Source organism: Syzygium oleosum, unplaced genomic scaffold (genome assembly GCF_021117445.2).
Source record: "Syzygium oleosum isolate NSW1041296 unplaced genomic scaffold, Sole_v2.1 Sole_v2.03, whole genome shotgun sequence".
Taxonomy (NCBI): Eukaryota; Viridiplantae; Streptophyta; class Magnoliopsida; order Myrtales; family Myrtaceae; genus Syzygium; species Syzygium oleosum.
Genome location: NW_026607487.1, coordinates 16689362 through 16710058, shown reverse-complemented (window position 1 = coordinate 16710058; position 20697 = coordinate 16689362). Strand labels below are relative to the sequence as shown.

The following is a 20697-nucleotide window of genomic DNA, read 5'->3' as shown; positions in this document are numbered from 1 at the left end:
GCTCTCGTAGCTCAGTTGGTTAGAGCACCCGCTTAGTAAGCGGGAGGTCTTGAGTTCGACTCTCAACGAGAGCACCAACTTGGTCATTACCCCTTTTCTCAAATGGTTTCGGGCTCTTTTTCCACTGTTTTTGTCCTTCCTTTTCCCCCCCTTTTGACGTGAATAACTTTTGTAAACTTTTTTTAAAAAAAATTAAGTTTTTTAATGATTTTTTTTTATTTTTTTCCCTTTTGATTTTCTTTCTTTCTTTCTTTCTTTCTTTCTTCTTCCTCCACGAATCACCCCAAATTCGGAATAATTAAAAAAACAATGTAAAAAATTATCCTCGTTAGCGCCCGTGTCCCACGGCAGCGATTGTCGGCTAAAAATTGAGCATAATGGTTACATTAGCAAATCATTAAAAGGTTTACGACTAAATTAGTTAAATTTAAAGATTTAGGACTGAATTGGTATCGTCCGTACAATACATTTAAAACTTTTTCTTGGTAATTTTCCCAATTGAAAGTTGATGGAATACCCTGCAAATCCTATGAATCAATTAAATTTAAACCTTTGGCTAGTGCAAGTCACCCTGACCCGGGATAATATGTACGCAATTGGTGAACACTGATATTCGTTACAATTTGCTGCTTGCACGGGATTTTACTTCCACAATGGTTTTTGCCTAGGAGCTGACTTATCATCATCATCGTCGTTGTTTTGTCTGAATTGATTAGATGTGTCGTACTTCATCTAGAGACAGAGAGCTTGCCACAATTCCAATATAATTCAGAAGATATGTCTAGAATAACTGAAAGGGAAAGAAGAAGACGAAAGGAGAAAAGATGAGGTCAAATCTTAGTTATATTGGCTAACTTGCGTATCGTCATTTTATCCATCATTTAATAGCGTGGGATTATCGTTCTTATCATAGATGTTTGAGGAGGTCGAAACTGTGTACATTCTTTCTGCATTCAACATGCGCGTTCTCATAGAAGCAAATCAACTTGGATCTTCAATTTATTATTCGATCTCCCAAAAATGATAGTAAAACAAGCAAGCTGACTAGATAGACATTGAAAAAAGGGCACGCAAGTCATTTAGTATCATAAAGTAGCACCATGACCTCAAAACCAACGAATTCTTAACAAAGGAATTTTGACTCGGCTCCGCGTTCAAGCATCATGACGTTATATTCCGGGACTAACAACCAGCTTGACCCAATTGTTATTACTTGTTTGAGGTTTCAATGTGCCCTAACTGCTCGAGTCCGGGTTTTAGGATTCCCATGTCATGGTCCGGATTAGCCGCAAGAAAAAGAGGTGACAATAACTTGGTGTCCTAGCGGACAATGTCAATATACAAGGTCCATAATCTATTAAGCCACGACAAATACGTAATTGTTTGCAAATGTTTCGCGTATTCGAACATTGAGTCACATTGATTTAAAATTATAATCGCGGGGTGGAATGGGGAAGGTGGAATAAGGGCAGGTTTGAGTGGTGTTGGAGTTTGGGTGAGATCGATATAGCGTGTGTCAATCTTGTAAAGGCACAAGAAGAGATTTTTTGCTCGCTCCAGTTGCATGCACTCGGATATACTTGAACAATTGAATTTAGTGAGTCCCGTCGTACTTAAACGTCGATCGATTCGATATAGACGCAACAAGACTCACGCATGCATAACGAATCATTCGTGTTCTTAAACGGTGGGGAAGACTGTGAACTAAGACTTTCAAATCCACTCAAAAAGGTAAAGGAGGAAAAAAAACAAAGGACCAAACGTATTAAAAACGATGGGTTTGAATTTTGGTAATCATGACGATGCTTTGCCCTTGTGCATTTGAATTTGATTATCTTCTGAATTCAGCGGGGAGGGGGGAACCCGAAACAGACGAAAGGTGCTTCCAAGTTCCCCATGTGCACGGTCTTTACAAGCTCAAAAAAGATATAATAATAAAGGAATTTAGGTCGGAGTCAAACGAAGGGGCAAATGCAATGTGACATTAAAATACACAAACTTGGAGATCTGCTCTAGAATCTGTCGATCCAGGGCAATAAGATATTTGGGGAAACAAACTCGTGGGGAAGGCCAGCTGATGATATTCAACTTAATTAAAAGATTAAGAGAAGATCCTCGTATTGGGCGTCTCCTCGTTTCAGAAAGGTCGCCTAATCAACCGTCTCGTGTTTCTCCTCTTCCTTTCTACATGTGGCCTCTCCACCTGCCTCCTTTCCAAATAGCATAGAATATAATACGGGAAAATGACGCAGACGGTCTCTGAACTTTGGTCCAATATGTAACGTAGTTCCTGAATTTTTAATTTGTTCAATATGGTCCATGAACTTTAACCGAATATGCAATGTGGTCCATGAACTCTTAATTTGTTCAATATAGTCCCCAAACTTTAACCGAATGTGCAATGTGATCCCTGAACTCTTAATTTGGTTTCAGGGACTGCATTGAATATTTTTATAGAGTTCAAGGACTACATCGAACATGTACCAAAAGTATATGGACCGCATTGAATAAATTTAAAATTTCAGATACTACATTGAACATTCGGATAAAGTTCATGGATCAAATTGAACAAATTAAAAGTCTAGAGACCACATTACATATGAGTCAAAGTTCAGGGACAATTTGTGTCATTATCCTGTAATAATATCGACGAGTAAATTTGGTCGATTTACTTGCATTGTGCACGATTGCCTGGTGAGTATAGCGGTTACGTCGACACATTGATTTGAGATTTGAGATTACCCATCACAAAATTTAGTTCGGATTGCAACTCGCGACGTCGCCGAATCGACCCGAACAAGAAATGGGGCCTCGCGCCGCTTTTAATATCATGAACAAAGTATGTATTTATTGTATACACCATGATAATCATGTCTGCTTAAAGATCGTGGACAAGTATGTAGGCACCCAGGCTTATCATGATTTGTCCCAAATTTAACGTAACAATTACAGTAGTCGCAATGAATGGGTTCCGTGCCTAAGATCAACAATTACAAGTCCCCCTTTGTTTTTACCAGTAAGGTGGTCGGTGTAGGTGGGCCTAAAAGAGAAAACTAGTTGAAGTGCTAGGATGAGCTAGTTAAACCGTGGATTGTAAGGCAATGTGCTAATTACCAAAGCTTTTTGACGAATTCCATCATGAACCTATGTAGCGATGAATGAATGATTATGTCTCTGTGACATCAAGATTAGACATAATCATCGAAGGAATCTTTTAGTAAACACGACCGGTTTAAAGGAGTGGTGTTTTATCAAGTGCCGTGCGGGCATGGTGATCATTTATTAGTACTTAAGTTACGGGAACTTATAGGGCGTGATTGGACAACCATTGCCGTCATCGTGTCTAGATTATGGACATTTTCTCAACTTCACATTGAATAAATTAAAAATTCGGGAACGACATTATACATTGGCCAAAGTTTAGGAACCATTTGTGCCACTTCCTCCTGTAAAAATGCCGTCTTTGAACCCCTTATTCACTTGTTGGGATAACTTGTACATTTGGCTAAAGTTCATGAATCATATTGCACAAATTAAAAGTTCAAGAGCGACATTACACATTTGATCGAATTTCATCGACCGTTTATACTATTACCCCTTTTTATAACAAGTGAATAAATGTACCCACGACACACGTCTCCAACATGTGTTGGGCGATAATAAGGTATGGCGATGTGTTACTCCTTGCATCCATTAAACACTAGATCAAAATGGGAGAATCGTGTCTTTCTTGAAAATTCCAACCATGCACCCTATGGTTGTCATGACTATCTTGCACTCATGCCACCAAAATTAATGTTTTTTTAATCACGGCGGTATCTATCGTACAAAACAAAATGCGGACTACCAACATGGTGTCTGGCTTAAATGCCGATGGAGTTTACTTCTCTCCCTTTTGATTTTAGATTCAAATCATGTTGGGAGCACATTGGTAGTTAAAAGTCTCAAATCTACTGGATCGATGAGCGGGAGATTGTGCTCTTTAGATTGCCCGGTAAAAAGTTCGCGAAAACCAGTCTGGACACGACCTAATCGCGGAATAAAAATAATTTTAATCCCAAGATTTTCCTTGAAGTCGACTCCAAACCCTCTCGGCCTCCAAGTAGTTCGCCGGTGTCAGCTGGCTCCTGTGTTGACATGCGGCCTAACTCCTGAAAATTGCACTCCAACTGCAAAACGACAGATGTAATCACCAGCTACAACAAACAACATTATTAAACACAACTCCATTGATTATAATAATTAGTGCCGCGTGGTCGTCGAAGGTTTTGGTTTTGTTGTCTGTTAATTGGGTGGATTAATGATATGGTCAATTTTTGACAGCTCGTGCGGAACTAAATAGGCCGTGTCCTTTCCAGGGTCTCGCCCCCACCTGCTACGGCCGGCCGGCCGGCCGGCCCCTTCTGGCCTTTGTACCTCCGCGCCTAGGCCGAAGACGGCGTTGCCACCGAGAAGAAGATAGAAATTGGATTGTGCAAGTCCTTCACAAGGCGAATAGAGCAAATAACACAAATGATTCCCGATCTTCTAATTTGTTCGGCAATACGGTCTCTAAAATTTTGTTACATGTTCAGTTCGGTCCGATAACTATATGAAAATGTTCAGCGTGGTTCATGAACTGTAACTTAATGTGCAATGTGGTCCCTAAGTTTTTGTTACATGTTCAGTTCGGTCTGAAATGTTCATCGTTGTCCTGAATTTGAATTAGCGAAATGATAATATTAAACATTTTCGTATAGTTTAGGAACTAAATTGAACGTGTACAAAAAATTTATGGAGCACATTGAAATAATTAAAAATTCAGGGGCCGCATTACACATTGAGCTAAAATTTAGGGGCCATATCGAACAAATTAAAAGTTCATAGATCGCATTAAGTCAAAGTTTGGAGATCATTCGTGTCATTATTCGAGAAGTTTATTTTATATTTTGATGTATTGATTATGTATATCATGAAAACAGCCGGTGCATTAAACATGACGAATACCTGAAAATGTTTTTTGACAAAAGTTTCAAAAGAAACTAATTATCGTGTCAGTAGTTGCTTTGAAAGAGATTTCTTGCCCCAAAAAAATTCATCCGCAGAAATCGACGGTCGAGATCAAAAGTTAGCCGTTCCGTAGGCCGATCAAAAGGTCCTCGAGATGTCACCATCCAGCGTCGTCGGACGTACAGTGACCGGCGCAAATTTTCCACGTGGCGCACCGCCTGTGGCGCGCGCACGGGTCAAAGTCAAGCCTTTTAAAAGAAATTTCTTCGGAAAAGACCCACCCGGCCACTCCCTTATTATATTGAACGCCCTTTTTGAAAAAAAAAAGAAAAAGCGATTATTATTTTTTATTTATTACTTTCGCTTATTTTTCTACTTCTCTGGAACAGCGAGTAAAAAAAATGGTAAAGCGCAAAAGAGAAGGCCCGAAGAAAAGAAAAGAAGAAGACGACCAGAGAGAGAGAGAGAGAGAGAGAGAGATTTGTACAGTGCGAAAGCTGCTTGCTTTCTGCTGTTGTCAAGAATGGCGGACAGGGATTGAACGGTCTTCTCCCTTCCTTCCTTCCTTCCTTCCTGCTCGCGGCTCCATCGTCATTGCCTCTTTTGCGCGTGGACTTTTCCAATTCTTCCTGGCGTCCGCAGTACGGCAAAGGGCGACACAGATCCCTGGCTTCTCCTTCACTCCCCTCATCTCTGTCTCTCCATTATCGTCCATGCAGTCGGAGTAGAGGTGGGTGGGAAGCCGCTGGTTCCGCCGCTGTGCCGGTTGCTGAATCGAGAGGGGGTCGCCGCCGCCGCCCGAGCGCGCGATCTCCGGCGGTTCCGGGTTTCTCTTTCGTCTTTTCTTTCCTCTCCCGGCGGCGGCTGCTGCTGAGCTCGGTAAGGTCTCGGCCTCTCGCTCTTCGCGCCCTCCGGTCAGTTGCCCGTGATTTTCTCGAGTGAATTTCGGATTTCTCTCGCCTCGCTCGCGTGTGTGTTAGTCGGAGTGAATGTGCGTCTGGGCTCGCTTGTTCTGGAGTGCGTTCGTCTGGGTACTGTTTGTTTTTACCCCGAAGAGGAATGCGAGACGTGTTGGGATTTTCAGGAATTTGAAGAATCGATCCGTTTGATTAGTTTCCATCCCCCCTCTCTGTGCATTTGTCTGAGGGAGCGGTTTCATGTAATTGTACGCTTTTCGTCTGATTGTTGTAACCTATTACGACTCCTGTCGTCGCGCAGGAAAACCCCTGCATCAAAGTGATGAAGTTTGATCTTTGAGTGAAATTGAGCATGTAATTAGATGTTGACTTGGTCAATGCAACTGCTTGTGTTATGCTGTCGAGCGCGTACTTGTATGCTCGGTGGTTTGCTTTTTATTCTCTTCTTGGGTGAAAGTTGCATCCTTTGCTTGAACGGTAAAAGCCTTGGCGGATGGTGCATGCATCATTTTTTTTCTTTTAAACTTTAAGGTCAGCCATTTAATTAGAAACAAAAAGGGTTAGCTACACCAACTTAAGTGTGCCCCACTTCAGTTGCTTCTTGATCTGATCTAAGTATCTCCTTATGTCGTCTATTCTTGATTCCATTTTCATTTTTCGACTCTGATTTTGTAAGTCTTGTCATGTTTTTTATTTGCGAATTTCCAACAGTATCACTTGCCATCTTGTTCATTTGGTTAGTCGAGTATCTAGGGCATCTACTTAAAGAGTTCAAATTACAAATCCTCCTATTTTGGGTTTTTGATGAAGTGTTAGGATTAGGAAGAGTCGGTTTTCAATGTTGAAAGGAAAAGGGATTTGCGCACGCAATACACTTAGCAAGCCACACCAATTTGCTTCAAACACGGTGTTTTCCGGAGCAGATACATGTTCTATATTCGGCTAAGAGCTTACATTGTATAAAGAAACTCCTAAGTTATGCAAAGGCGTGGATGCTATGGCCATTTGCAGAGCTAAATTTTGAGAAAGGCCTTTTTTATCTGTTGATAATAGTTTGCTTTGAGGTTATGTGACGTATTTCCTTGGATCATCTTTAGAGGAAAGTTATTGTAGAAAGCTGCATAATATGCTGCATTCAAGTAGCATTAGGTCGTTTCTCTCTTCTACTGTTTGTCATTTCACGGCTTTTTTTTAACTGTCTTGTTTCTCTGTATGATAGCTATAACTTACATGTTGTTTTATCAGCAACGTACTAATGCCATGTGTTTTATTCCAATCGTCAGCAGAAATTATTGATAAATGGACCCTTGTCATCGGTTTTGCACCTTCCGGAATTCTATCTCCAAAAGTGTCATTGTTCCAGTTATGATGGCAAGATGCAAAATGGCTGCTTCTTGAGAACAGAGACATCTCCATGTATGTTGCTGAAGTTCCTGAAAAGTCCTTTTCTTTGTGCTTGCTCTTCTTCTTGATGATACCCGGGCTTACTCAGCAGATACTCTTCCTCTTCGAATAGGTCAAATGAGCACGACTTGCCGTTTTCTGATTTCTATTTGCTTAGCTACTGTATAAATCAGACCTGTGGCTGTTGCAGATTTGTGCTTGCATTGAAGAAAGATGAAGAAATGGTACGGCGGTGTTTTGGTCGCGTCTCTTTTCATGTTACTCGTCCTAAGATATGTGGTCTTGAACAATCCCATGGGGCAAGGCTATCTGTCTAATCCATTCTCCTCAAATGCGAGTAATCCTCTCGAGTGGGTGCGTGCTACCGCTCCACCAACCATTCAAAGTCCGGTGAACAAATCTGTTGTTATCTCCACTGAAACAGTGGTCTCGAGTCTTTTTGCTGAAAGGAATATGTCTACTGAAGAGCAGCAATCTCTCTTTTCATGGCATCATTTGAGGCATTTGATAGATAGAGCTCAAGGATTACCTAATGGTTTAGAGGCTATAAAACAGGCTGAGAATGCATGGAATAGCCTCATGCTCTCAGTTGAAGAGGAAAGGCTTGCCTCTGGCAATGACACTTCACGAAGGAGGACAAATGAGAAACAATGTCCTCATTTCCTTAACAGAATGGATGCTACGGAGCTTGGTAATGAGGGATTTAGGTTGCGAGTTCCTTGTGGCCTTACCCAGGGCTCTTCCGTAACAATTATTGGCATCCCAGATGGTCTTCTCGGCAACTTTCGGATAGACTTAACTGGGGAACCACTTCCCGGAGAGCCCGATCCACCCATTATTTTACACTATAATGTAAGGCTTCATGGAGATAAGATCACTGAAGATCCAGTTATTGTCCAAAATACCTGGACTCTTGCTCATGATTGGGGCGAAGAGGAACGCTGTCCATCCCCATCTCCAGAAAAGAATAAGAAAGGTAAAGAATAAGGATACTCATCACCTTTGTGGTTCTCAGTAATTGAGTGCTAATTTTGTACGAGGTGGGTGGTGCTCATTATATCTCAATCTATATTCTATGTAATTCAGTAGTTACTGCTTTTGATGCATTGTTGACCGTTCGTATTTGATTTCTAAAGGGAGCCTTTGACTTATTGCAGAAGCTGGCTCAAGTCCTTTTCTAACTTATTTGGCCATCTGCTGTGCCTCTGAAATTCTAGTTTTTCGAATACCTGTGTAGCAGTTAATCCTGGACCTTGAGGACCCGTCATGTTCATGAATATTTGGGAACATAGTGTTAATTGCAATCATGTGAAATCTGCTAATTGTTTAAATTTGGCTTTTCTATGTGATTTGGAGATGATTAATACTATTGATATTCCTCATGGTGGCTGTGGCTGACTGTGCTATATTTTCTTCTTCAGTTGATGAGTTGGACCAGTGCAACAAGATGGTGGGTAATGATGATAATCGCGCACGTTTAAACAGTTCAAAACTGAATCCAACCAGGAAATCTACATCTAGGAAATACTTTCCCTTTAAGCAAGGTTATTTGTCTGTTGCAACACTTAGGGTTGGATCAGAAGGGATCCAAATGACTGTTGATGGAAAGCACGTAACGTCATTTGCTTATCGTGAAGTGAGTTATTCTTCCATCTGTAGTTGTTTGTAGAAGCTTGTTTTGCAGAAGCATTTGGTCATTTCCTTCCCTTATGCTTTCAGACCTTGGAGCCCTGGCTTGTAAGTGAAGTTAAAATCTCTGGGGATCTTAAACTGAATTCAGTTGTTGCCAGTGGTTTACCCACATCAGAGGATTCGGACCATACTACTGATTTGGAGTCCCTCAAATCGGTTCCTCTTCCTCGCGAGAGGCAATTAGATCTCTTCATTGGTGTGTTTTCAACAGCAAACAACTTTAAGCGTCGCATGTCCGTTAGGAGAACATGGATGCAATATGCAGCTGTGCGCTCGGGGGCAGTAGCGGTGCGCTTTTTTGTTGGTTTGGTGAGTTTTCCCATGTTTTGGACCTTCTCGTCTTGTGCCCATCTGTGTTCGTTTTCTATAAAGGAGCTGAAATCTTTTCCAGCCTAACATTATAGTGAAACCGCATGCTGCAAACAATTTTTTATGCAGGGCATATTCCCTCAATCATCGTGTCTGTTTTTCACTCTCTGTGCCAACACGTTATCTTTTCATTCAGCAGGATGCAAGATCTCAAACATTCTGGATTAATATTCTGTTATATTGTGGCTGTCAAATTATTTATCAACTTTGAATTGTGTTACAGCACAAGAACCAGATAGTGAATGAGGAGCTTTGGAACGAGGCAAGAACATATGGAGATGTACAGCTGATGCCCTTTGTGGACTACTACAATCTCATAACATGGAAAACCCTTGCCATCTGCATCTTTGGGGTAAAGTCTTCTCTTTTCCTTACCAAGATAAGGGTACTTTTTATAACCTCATAAGTTTATCCTCTCCACAGACAAAGGTCCATCCAGCCAAGTATATAATGAAGACTGATGATGATGCATTTGTTCGAGTGGATGAAGTGCTGGCTTCTCTAGGAAGGGTAAAAGCAAAAAGCGGGCTGCTATATGGACTCATCAACTCTGAATCTCGGCCTCATCGAAATACAGATAGCAAGTGGTATATCAGCCACGAGGTATGTTCCTACACATTATGGTTCATGGTTCCATATTGAAGCGTGGTTGGCCTAACCTTTTAGCTGCACCTCTTTCATTGACAAAGGAATGGCGTGAAGATTCTTATCCTCCTTGGGCACATGGGCCGGGTTATGTGGTGTCCCATGACATTGCATCTGCTGTCCATAAGAAATATCAAGATGGCCAATTGAAGGTACAGATAAGTTTTACTTCCATAAATGATGAAACATGCGTTTTACTGTCATTCATGGCTATTGCGCTTCTCTCTTGCGAGTTGCTTCACATGCTGTGCAATGAGTCGTCGATGTTATTGTGACAGATGTTTAAGTTGGAAGATGTGGCAATGGGGATCTGGATTGCCGATATGAAGAAGAGTGGTACGAAAGTACATTATGAGAACGATGGGAGGGTCTATAACGAGGGTTGCAAGGATGGTTATGTGGTTGCCCACTACCAAGGCCCTCGAGAGATGCTTTGCCTATGGCAGAAACTTCAAGAAGCCAAACGTGCCACATGTTGCGGAGATCGGTAGGCTCTTTACAGTTTCTGAAGCTGCGCGACGAGCGAGATTGACATCTCAGTATAGAACTTATTGCGTGGAAAGAAGGAGAGGTTTCCCCCACTAAATTCTCCTCCTCCAATTTTGTTTATTCTTTTCCCCGACTACATTGTATAGTTAGTATCCTGTGTGGTCCATGGGGGTAATGCTCGGACAAGTTGATCACCGCACAGAGAGAGAGAGAGAGAGAGAGAGAGAGAGAGAGAGAGAGAGAGAGAGAGAGAGAGAGAGAGAGAGGGATGATTGTACAGAGTTAGTCATAGGTGATTACCAGGCTACCGCTTACCAAGATGTTTGACAAACATTAAATACTTATCAGTTACCAGCATTCTTTTTGCTCTATACGTGAAGTGATCTTCTTTCTTGCTTCAAGTTCAGTCTCGTCTCTTCTTCTTACTTTTCAATTTGGACTTTGGGTGAATGGCATTTTTTCACCTTTGTCTCCTACTTATAATGGCGTCGGAAGAATTTTCCTGGGTACGTGACAGAGCCTGTCTAGTATTTAATATGTTCATGAAAGACTGTAATGCATCGGGTAAAAGAAGAGAACTTTCTCAAGTCAGCGAACGACTTGAGTCATCACGCATCTTCAACGAGCAGAGCAATCTGTTTAGGACTATAATCTACCAAGACAAGAAAGATGCAGTGTTCGGACTGACACGTAGAAACTACGGCTAAGTTGGTCTCAATGCATCACTAATTTGAAAGTGAACGATAGAGAAGATGAACCAATTGAAGAAACAATGTCAACCCTAGACAACATCCAACGCTATATTCCATGCAGCAACCCGCACTCAAAACAATGACTGTTACACCAACAATGAAACAAATAACTACAGGCAACGGTTCAGACGGACAAAACACATATATGGTAGAAACTACGTAGTGAATGATCAAGTGGCCATGCACCCTATGCCATATCTGGTGTTGGGGAAGACCAAGAAGAGGCCACTGCACACGACTCCCACCATCACGGGGAAACTCTCCATCACTTGGTCCATCTCCTTCACGTGCCCTGGGAAGAGGCAATTCGTCACCCGGTAGTCCGACAGTGCGATTGCCGCAAACACCATCACTGACATCACCGCGTGCACCAGATCAGAGAACCTCACCTGGTACCGCTCGTCCTGGGGGACCTCCACCCCGAGGCCCGTCTTGAACAGCGACAGGCCCCGCGGCGTGACGAACCCGTAGTAGACCTGGCCGTCGGGCGTCTTGAAGCTGTCCGTGAAGTGGAAGAAGAAGCAGGAGAGGCTGCAGAGGCCGAGGAGCGCGTGGATCATCGACGTGTTCACCCCCGAGCACTCGCCGCTCCCGTATGCTGACGGGAGGAGCATCTCGAATGCCAGGAGGGTCCCCGTCGGGAGGAAGTTGGCGAGCATCGAGGTCTTCGAGAGCGTCTTCTGCACCCCCTTCGCCACGGCCTTCCTCTTCCGCCCGGCAGGAGCAGCGGCGTCGCCGCCGCGGCCTTTCGCGGGGACTGGCTCCGGCGCGGAAGCGGTATCGGCATCCTCCGGCGGCGGGGTTTTCGTGGGCGTGTAGATTTTGATGCCGACGTCCGGAGATTGTTGCTCCATTGTCTTCTGTCTATCTGGATCCCGGCAAAGCGAAAAGAAGCGCAGATGAGAAAGAGTGCGAAGAGAGAAGATGGAATGTGTCGGAATCGTTGTCTGAATATATGAAGCATATCGAACTCTTACAGGAGCAGTTACTTCCCGCAAATTTAGTAACTTCTCTCCATGAATTCAAATTCAAAAGGCTCGAGGAAGTTTTTTGTTCTAACGTTCATGGAAGAACGATCTAACCTTAACTTTGGCACGTTTGATGTTTTTGATTATTTATTTTTTCCGTATGAATTTTTTCAAATTACTTGATCTTTTTTCATGCACGGACCATACGCTTCCGCGCAATTGATATTTTATGTGTAATATAGTCGAAATCAATTCTTTTTCTTCGAGAGTATCTTTAGAGGCTTTCATATCATTCATATTGTTCGTATGGACAGCGCATGCATGTTTTGCCTCGAAAAGTATAGCTTGTTCTTCTACAGTACGCCGATGTATTTAAATGTATAAATATACTTTATTCTTGTACAAACGTACTTGTCATATCATCCGTGGAAGTTGTGGATTGAAACTCTTTGCCATCCCATTCTAAACAGGGATTGATCAATGGCCATTGGCCACCGAGAGCCCGATCCAATATCAAAAGAATTACAGTTACACGGATGATCGTCTTTATGCGCTTATAATTAGGATGGGTTTCTAACACTTTAGATACCATATTATTTATCAAACGAGTTAATATCATTAAAAATCTCAAATTGATCATCCACGACACATTTACTTCAGATTAATTTTCGCCTCTCCAAAAATATCCTAAACCGATACCCTGATCCAAATTTGTCATCCGTCAAGATGCGTACATGTCAACACAAGTGGATTTTTCACGTCGATTCTTCACATTAGATTCATTTTGCGGTTGCTTGCTATGTGTGTCGATACGCATGCATTTTAACGGAGAGTAAATTTGGGTAAAGGCACTGATTTAGCATTTTTGGTGGGACGAGAATGAGCTCGCGGTAAACATATCACAAGGATAATGATTTGAGATCTTTGCCGACGCGAAAATTGGTTTGCGATAAACACATCATACATGTATCGATTCGAGATTTTTAATGGTATTAACTCCTTTAGGAGCACATTTTAAAGCTTAAAAGAGGTCCTGCTGTGATTAACGACTAATCGGGTTATAATTTGAGATTAAGTTTAAGCTATTCGAATAGCATCCCGCTGCTTCATAGCAGCAATTCAAGGGCAGGTGAGCTCTAACCTCTAAGTATCTCCTGAGGGAGAGGCTAGATGGAGATGTAAGGTTTGGTCATAATGGATAAACACGAACACCCCATTTATATATATTTTGGTGTAATCTGACGAAATTCTGTCAAAACTCACAAAACGACAAGTAATTACATTACATAAACAAACATAAATCAAGTTGGTCCACCTCTGACCAACAAGACAAGTGTCCACCAATCACTTTCATGGTGCAATTCTTTGATTGTTCCTCCATCCAATCAAATACACAAACCCTGTGGGCGCAATCCACCAAATATCTGCCGATCTTCTCATCTTCACCCCTCCCCATCAACTCCCTGACAGCTCGCATGGCTTCTTCCGATGCAGAACCACCGCCGCCCGAAGCTCCTCCGAGGCTCCAAGAAAACCAGAATCAAGAACGCGGCCACAACCCACGACCCCGCGACAGGATCATCCTGGTCAACCCGCTGACACAGGACACGGTGGTCGTGGACCCCTCGTCGCCGCCACCGCCCAGCTGGGAGCCGCTGCTCCGCGCGCTGCGGGCCGGCAAGGGCGGCGGCCGGCCGCCGGCGTCGGGAGAGTCCGTGCGGGCCATGCGGGACGTGATCAAGAGGACGAGCGAGGGAGGGCGAGAGGAGGAGGGAGAAGAGGAGGAGGAGGAGGAGTGCGCGATATGCATGGAGGAGTTCGAGGAGGGGAGAGAGATGCCGTGCGGGCACAGGTTCCACGGCGGCTGCATCGAGCGGTGGCTCGGGATTCACGGGACTTGCCCGGTCTGCCGGTACCAGATGCCCGTGGACGAGGCAGCCGCCGCGAGGAATAGATGGGAGGACGATGGCGAAGAAGGCGAAGGAAGAGAACAGGGGAGGAGGGACGTTTGGATCAGCTTCTCCGTCGTGAGACGAGACAGTTCGAGCTTGATCGTTCATCATCATCATCATCATCATCTTCATCATCACTACTGAAGGGACGGAGCATGAGTCGTGTCCTGTCCTCCTGCTGAGTTTTTGTTCTTTTGTTCTTTGTTTTCTTGCATCGTTCGAGTTTAGGGAAACAGCACTTTGGGCGTGACGTGTGATGTTGTAAGCCCGGCTTGGAGCCTCCCTCTGATTGAGTTTTGATGTTGTTCTTTGTTTACTTTTCTATTTGGCTTGGCGAATAATGGACATTGGGGCTTCTTGACTAGGGTTTTGTGCACGAAATTCAAGAAAGGTCGCAAGCATGAGGTCATCCCTTATCAAGATGTCGTCCTCGTGCATGAACTAGACCAACCAGCAATCATTTGATGCTGGTGATATTGCGTCTCTTTTTAAGTGAGTTCGATATAAGGCCCACTAGAGCCTGGTTTTAGTTTTTGGTAGTTGATATCCGGTCATGCTCCATGATGAGAGTTCCACTCACCTGAATTAAGGTCCGAAAGCCATGGGTCTTGTTTGGTTCGTTGTGTGTATATATATTAGATGAATCAAGTAAATGACTCCACTTTGGTATTTAGGAAATTTTCTTCGTCAAAATAGAGAGGAGAAAGTGCCAAAAAAGTTATAGTCCTATTGCACTTGTGTCAATTCAGTTATAAATATTTCAATTGTATTAATTGAGTTTTAAACCTTTTGACAGTTTGCCAATATAATCCACCCGGTCAATTTTAGCCGGAAATCGCTGATAAGCATGCCGGCTGTTCTACGTGGCAAGAGTAGCGCTGACATGAATAATATTTACAATTTTTAAATATATTTTTTGAATTTTTTGTTAATTTTTTTCTTTTTTTCATTGTGGCCGGCGAGGACATATGATTCCCTCATCGGTTTCTAGCAAGGGGTGCGGCTCTTGCCCGACCACGGGGGTCGAACCCTCTCTACATCTGACGAGGGTGACCCTCACTCAGGCTGAAAGGGTCGAGCCCTCGTGGTTTGGGCGAGAGCCGCCCTTGTGCCCTATGGTGAGGCTTGCCCTCACATGGGTGAGGGTTACCCTCGCCGGATTTGGCAAAGGCTCGAAGCTCGTGGCTTAGGTGAGGGCCACGACCTTTACTGGCCGTAGTGAAAAAAAAAAGAAAAAAATCAGAAAAGATATTAAAAAATTGTAAATTTTATTTACGTCCTGGTCGTGCCACGTAGAACGATCGGTGTCCATATTAGCGATTGTTGATCAAAATTGGTTGGATGGACTACATTAGCAAATCGTCAATAGGTTTAAGACTCAATTAGTACAATTAAAAGGTTTAGAACCGAATTGGCACAAGTGTAATAAGTTTATGGTTGTTTTGGTACTTTTCCCTAATAGAGAGAATTATGGTAAGGGATAGTGATGCACATAGTCCCTGAAGTCTCGCCTAATGTGCAACGTGGTTCTTGAACTTTTACTTAGTTCAATATGGTCTATGAACTTTATTTCAATGTGCAATGCTGTCCTTAAACTTTTAATTTATTCAATGTGGTCCCTAAACTTTTGATTTATATTCAATCTAGTCATTGAACATTATGAAAATGTTCAATATTGTCCCTAAAGGCTAAATTGACTTAGTACCAAAAGTTTAGGAATTCCCAGGATGATATTGCATAATGAATTAAAGTTCATGAATCACATCGAACAAATTAAAAGAAGCGATTCGTGAGGTGTGCTTGGTTGTTCGGCAGCGCAATTCATACGCGTGAATCAGGGGCGTGGCTCGTGTTCAACTTGCCCGCATATCAAATACAAACGATTTTATAGTTTTAGGCCATTCGCTTTCACTTCACCTCTCGTCTAACTTAATTTGGGAGATGGATTCGAGCTTATGTTGCCCCTCGCAGGGTATCAAATCTCATGTGTTTGGCCAAAAAAACAATAAAGTGCTGCTAACATTGCTCAATCGTTCAGCCATACGTGATTCCTTTGCTCAATGGCATATGCTTAGTACAATACTCTTTCGATGTGCCCATCGCAATAATCCGACGGCCTATAAAGTTACATTGCCCGCGAGATGGAAAGCATATACTTGTCCAGAGCAAACATTGCATGCTCCCGATACATGTGAGCACGAATCACTCGTTAGTTTAGATCATGTGGATTTTACATGAGATCCATTTCATCCGATAGAAAAGGTGTATGCTCGTTTACACCCACCTCATTCTGAATTGGATGTCCCTACATGTCGTAAATGGCTCTTTCTTCCAAAAAACATATTGAAAATAACAATCACTTTAATTTGTTTTCATTCGATAATTAAGAATTATAATGATTTCTCAAAATTATCAGGATTTGTAACTCTAAAGAGTGGAGCAATGACGACAATTACTTCTCTCGAGGAAAATCTTTTCGAATTTTTTACTCTAAGGAGAATCGAAAGAGGTAGACAAAATGAAAAAGTCAAGAGAAAGGTTTTAAGACTTTTGAACCAAAAAAAAAGAAAAAGAGAGAGGAATGGTTTAAGACCTTTATTTGTTCTTTTCAAGAAAAGCAAAAAAGCACCCAGCAAATGAAAAGACAAAGCAATCTTGAAAAGTTGAGCCGGACAAGGTTTACTATAGATTTAAATCTTTGAAATCATCTATTAAAATAGCATCATCTTATCTTTTTTTATATTAATAAAACCTCATTAAACGCTCGAAATTCATTTGTATACAATAGATTATAGATTTTGGGTAAACAGCCAAACTCTAGCCAAAAAAAAAAAGTCAAAAAGAAAAAGCCTCGTATCGTAAAAAAAAATATAAGAGGGGTAATAATTTACAGATAAAATTTAAAATAAGGACTTGAAATGTCATCATTTTCTCAAATAAAGACTTAAAGTAGATCTTATTTCAAATAAGGGCTTTAAGTGTCATTATTTTTTCAAATAATGATCTAAAATAGATCTTATTTCAAATAAGGGCAGGAAGTGGCTATATTAGTTTCAAAGAGGGGCTTGACTTTTCGGATAATCCAGGGTATTTTTGTCCTTTACTTTTCTTTTTGAATTCTTTCCCTTTTTTTCCTTTTTTCCTCTTTCTAGTTTTTTTATTTCTTCATCTCCGATGGCCGACAATTTGGCCAGGGCCACCCTTGCCGACCACAGGCGAGGGACGGCTTCACTAGATAGGGCGAGGGCAACCCTCGCCTAGCCCTCTCTCGGCATCGCAGGCCACCGAGATGAAGAAAGAAAAAATCTAAAAAAGGAAAAAAGAAATAAAAAAGGAAAAAAGAAAAGAAAGGAAAGGAAAAAAAAAGAAATGAGAAAAAATAAAATATATTTTAAAATAAAAATTTTCTTTAGACGAAAATGCTCTCGATTGACCATAATATTTACCCCGGCCAGCGATTGGCGAAGTCAAACCCTTATTTGAAATTGTCATGACCACTTCGTGCCTTTATTTGAGACTGACATAATCATTTTAAGCCCTTATTTAACATATGATTTACTTCATGCCCTCGTTTGAAAAAATAAGAGTGCTTGATGCCCTTATTTAGAATTTTCCCTAATTTACATGAGCCACCTTTACATGTCGCGGATTTGAATAGTCTATGCCCAACAGAAGTCCCAAAAACATGGAGCGAAGAAGGGGCCGAGCTTGCCAAGAGATAGGCCTGAGCGGCGAAGGAATGATCTTGTTCCGTGCAAGAAGCGCCTGGAAATTTCTGAAATCCTGAACTTGGGTCTTCTGCGAATCGGCCCCGGTTGGTGATTCTTCTCTCCCTCTTTCAAGTTTCGGGTTCCATTCTTCCCCTCCTGCCCGAAAGACGCACGACCCACCCTCATTTTCTCTTTGATTCATTGACGATTGCATCCCTTTGATCCCGTTAAGTTTCGTTTCCCCCGGCAATTCTCTCTGGGTACCGCCATCGCTTTCTGCTGCCACTGTCCTTACCAACCTCCACGAACGACTGTTGCTACTCTGTTTTCACGACAGTCATTGTTATCGTACCATCTTTGCTCTTGTGATGAATTCAAAGCCACGAAAGATGGCATCAGCTTGTTCTACGTAAGATGCAGCTGCAAGCCCAGCAGCAAAAACTGCTCGGTTCTACGACAGGAGAAGCGGGTACCGACAACCGCGCGTGACCTGTTCGACGAATTGTCTCAAAGACTAATTGAGTTCCGCTTTTGCCGCTTTTTTTCCCTCGTGTTCACCCTTTTGGCGACGATTCTTTTGCAGGGTGTGATGCTTCTGTGAGTGATTCACTCGACCGGTTGCGTTGAAATTCGGGGGATATAATTTGGTCCACGGGGGTTGGATTATGGCTCTTTTGAAATTTCCGGTGATGCAGTGGGAAAAGTCTGTTGTCTTTGGACCCAATTCGAAACCTTTTATGCTCCCACCAAGAATAGAAACAAGTACGTGACGTTTGTCGTCTTGTTTACTTCGGCATGGGTCGTTGTGCTAACGGGCGCATGGGAAATCTTGTAGGGTTCCTCGTGAAGCCACTGGTGATCCAAGCTAAGGCAAATAGCCGAATTGAAAGTCCGAAGATCCGAAACAGGAGAATGCGAACGAAGGTACTGTTTTATCCGGTGGATGTCCTGTATTCTGTTTCTGATTACGTAAACTCAGCTGTGTTTTTAAATATGTTGATTATAATCGATTCAACAAGTTAAAAAACAATTTCAGCATTTTGTTGTTGGAAATTTCATTGGTGGATTTGTTTTTTTTTTGAAGTTATTGAACACTGTCATCTATTTCTTGCATGTATGTTTCCAGTTTCTCCTATCCGAAACAAGTATGGCAATATCTTATATCTAAGGTTGAAACTTTGAGTAGCAACACTGTTCTGAATCTTTCTCAGTTCATGATATAAATTATACTAGGATTAAATTGTTGCCAGTTTCTAGAATTGTAGATGAGCTTTCGTCAGTTTATTTCTTCAAGAATGGTTTCTTGTTGCCATCTTATATATATTGCTATCTTCTTAACCAGTATACCGGCACCCCTACAAGACCAAGGCTTTCAGTATTCTGTTCAGATAAGCAGTTATATGCCATGCTGGTAGATGACCAAAACAAAAAATGTTTGTTTTATGGAAGCACTCTTCAGAAGTCCATTCGGGATAATCCCTCGTGCACAACCATTGTAAGTCCTAAATTGAGTTTTTTTTGGGATATCTGATAGATAAATAAATCCTGGGAATGAAGAACTTCCTATTCAATAATAGAAGTTTCAATTGAGTGTGGAACTTACCTCACGCCAATCAGGAAGTGGCTCGACGTGTTGGTGAAGAGCTTATCAAGTTTTGTGTCGACTTGGACATTAATGAGATATCAACATATGATCGCAATGGTTTAGCTCGTGGGGAGAGGATGCAAGCCTTTGAAATTGCAATTGCTCGTCATGGTTTCTTGCCTCGCTAAATTTGCCTTGGTCCATAATGCTTCCTGTAAGTCCCAGTTACTTTGTCCCAGGGTAATTTGCTTGGTGGGGCACATTATTATGCTCATCTTGACTCTTCTTTAGTGCATCTACATTGACAAGGCAAAAGCGCTTCCTGGGTTTTAATCGATTTGTGTGCCAGTTACAATGAAAGGAGATTTGGTAACATCATATGGAGTGGCAAATAAACTAGCAGATTGGCAAGTGAACTTTGGGATCTATCTAGGAGGAATGCTGAGCTTCTCACCCATCCTCTTCTTCGGCTATCTGCGTCATTGTTAGGGTCAAAGTAGGTAGTTTCGAGTGTGATCTTTGTATTTTGTAATTTTTCGGCCGTTCAATGTAGTAACGAAAATATAGGTTTGGCAAGATGCGTTTTCCTGATATTGTTGCCACTGATAAAGGAGGTGGTACTTTGCTGATGTTGGGTTCGACGGGGATGTGACAATTTTATTGCATGATGTACTTATAAAGTATGTGTGGATGTATGAACGTTCATCCTCTTAAAGGGAAACCATAATTTTTCATGGATCATACTCATTTCAAATGAGTCTCATACATGACTTACGGGAGAGAATTCCAATCCATTCTCATGTCTAGGTCGAGCGGGAAAAATCAGTCCCCCAAAAGAAAAAAGACAAGGTCGAGCGAAAATCATGAACTTCTTGTCGCAGCTTCACTGCTCTAGGCATATTCTTCGTTCCGGTAAATTACAGGAACACCAGAACGAGCAATACGAACCATAAGAATAACTTTCTCTTTCAGGGATTTGCACAAGGAGATCAAGAAACGTAGAAGGGGGGATCTACTTCTTCTGTTACCTTTGTGGGCACTTGACCCGTGACCAAAACCAGCTCAAATGGGCCAAACCGACGGATATTCACTAAGATTTAGCCTCATTATTTTGCATGGAGACGGCACTCATTGGATGTCCGAATGGGACGGCCATGTGATGGCCACATGATGGTTGATCCTGGAAAATTTCAACAGAAGAAAGAAGAAAACAGGAGGAATGAGA

At 42.1% G+C, this 20697-nt stretch overlaps 4 protein-coding genes and 1 non-coding gene across 7 annotated transcripts; 4 read left to right on the top strand and 1 right to left on the bottom strand.

Annotated features, from left to right (window-relative positions):
- TRNAT-AGU (transfer RNA threonine (anticodon AGU)) lies at window positions 1–74 on the top strand. Its single transcript has one exon. It is a non-coding gene; the product is annotated as a tRNA-Thr (tRNA).
- A 5334-nt stretch (window positions 75–5408) lies between these two features.
- LOC115671952 (beta-1,3-galactosyltransferase GALT1) lies at window positions 5409–10906 on the top strand. 3 transcript variants are annotated; one of them, XM_056309759.1, is made up of 9 exons: window positions 5409–5868; window positions 7193–7322; window positions 7501–8286; window positions 8732–8946; window positions 9030–9311; window positions 9595–9723; window positions 9795–9974; window positions 10061–10168; window positions 10295–10906. In XM_056309759.1, the coding sequence occupies exons 3-9, from the start codon at window positions 7524–7526 to the stop codon at window positions 10505–10507; spliced, it is 1890 nt and encodes a 629-aa protein (XP_056165734.1). In that variant the 5' UTR covers window positions 5409–5868; window positions 7193–7322; window positions 7501–7523; the 3' UTR covers window positions 10508–10906. The 3 variants fall into 3 exon arrangements, with proteins under 3 accessions (XP_056165734.1, XP_030449523.1, XP_030449525.1); XM_030593663.2 differs by having other exon boundaries at window positions 7190–7322; XM_030593665.2 differs by having other exon boundaries at window positions 7190–7322; window positions 7423–8286.
- Window positions 10907–11231: 325 nt separating this feature from the next.
- LOC115671727 (protein DMP8-like) lies at window positions 11232–12111 on the bottom strand. The gene has a single exon (XM_030593355.2). The coding sequence runs from the start codon at window positions 12109–12111 to the stop codon at window positions 11428–11430; it is 684 nt and encodes a 227-aa protein (XP_030449215.1). The 3' UTR covers window positions 11232–11427.
- Window positions 12112–13552: 1441 nt separating this feature from the next.
- Window positions 13553–14541, top strand: LOC115671721 (E3 ubiquitin-protein ligase MPSR1-like). The gene has a single exon (XM_056309119.1). It carries the CDS (start codon window positions 13578–13580, stop codon window positions 14319–14321), a length of 744 nt encoding a protein of 247 aa, XP_056165094.1. The 5' UTR covers window positions 13553–13577; the 3' UTR covers window positions 14322–14541.
- Window positions 14542–17841: 3300 nt separating this feature from the next.
- On the top strand, window positions 17842–19787 carry LOC115671722 (uncharacterized). Its single transcript, XM_030593350.2, has 5 exons — window positions 17842–18356; window positions 18471–18649; window positions 18723–18811; window positions 19230–19382; window positions 19505–19787. The coding sequence occupies exons 2-5, from the start codon at window positions 18553–18555 to the stop codon at window positions 19658–19660; spliced, it is 495 nt and encodes a 164-aa protein (XP_030449210.1). The 5' UTR covers window positions 17842–18356; window positions 18471–18552; the 3' UTR covers window positions 19661–19787.
- The last annotated feature ends 910 nt before the right edge of the window (window positions 19788–20697 follow it).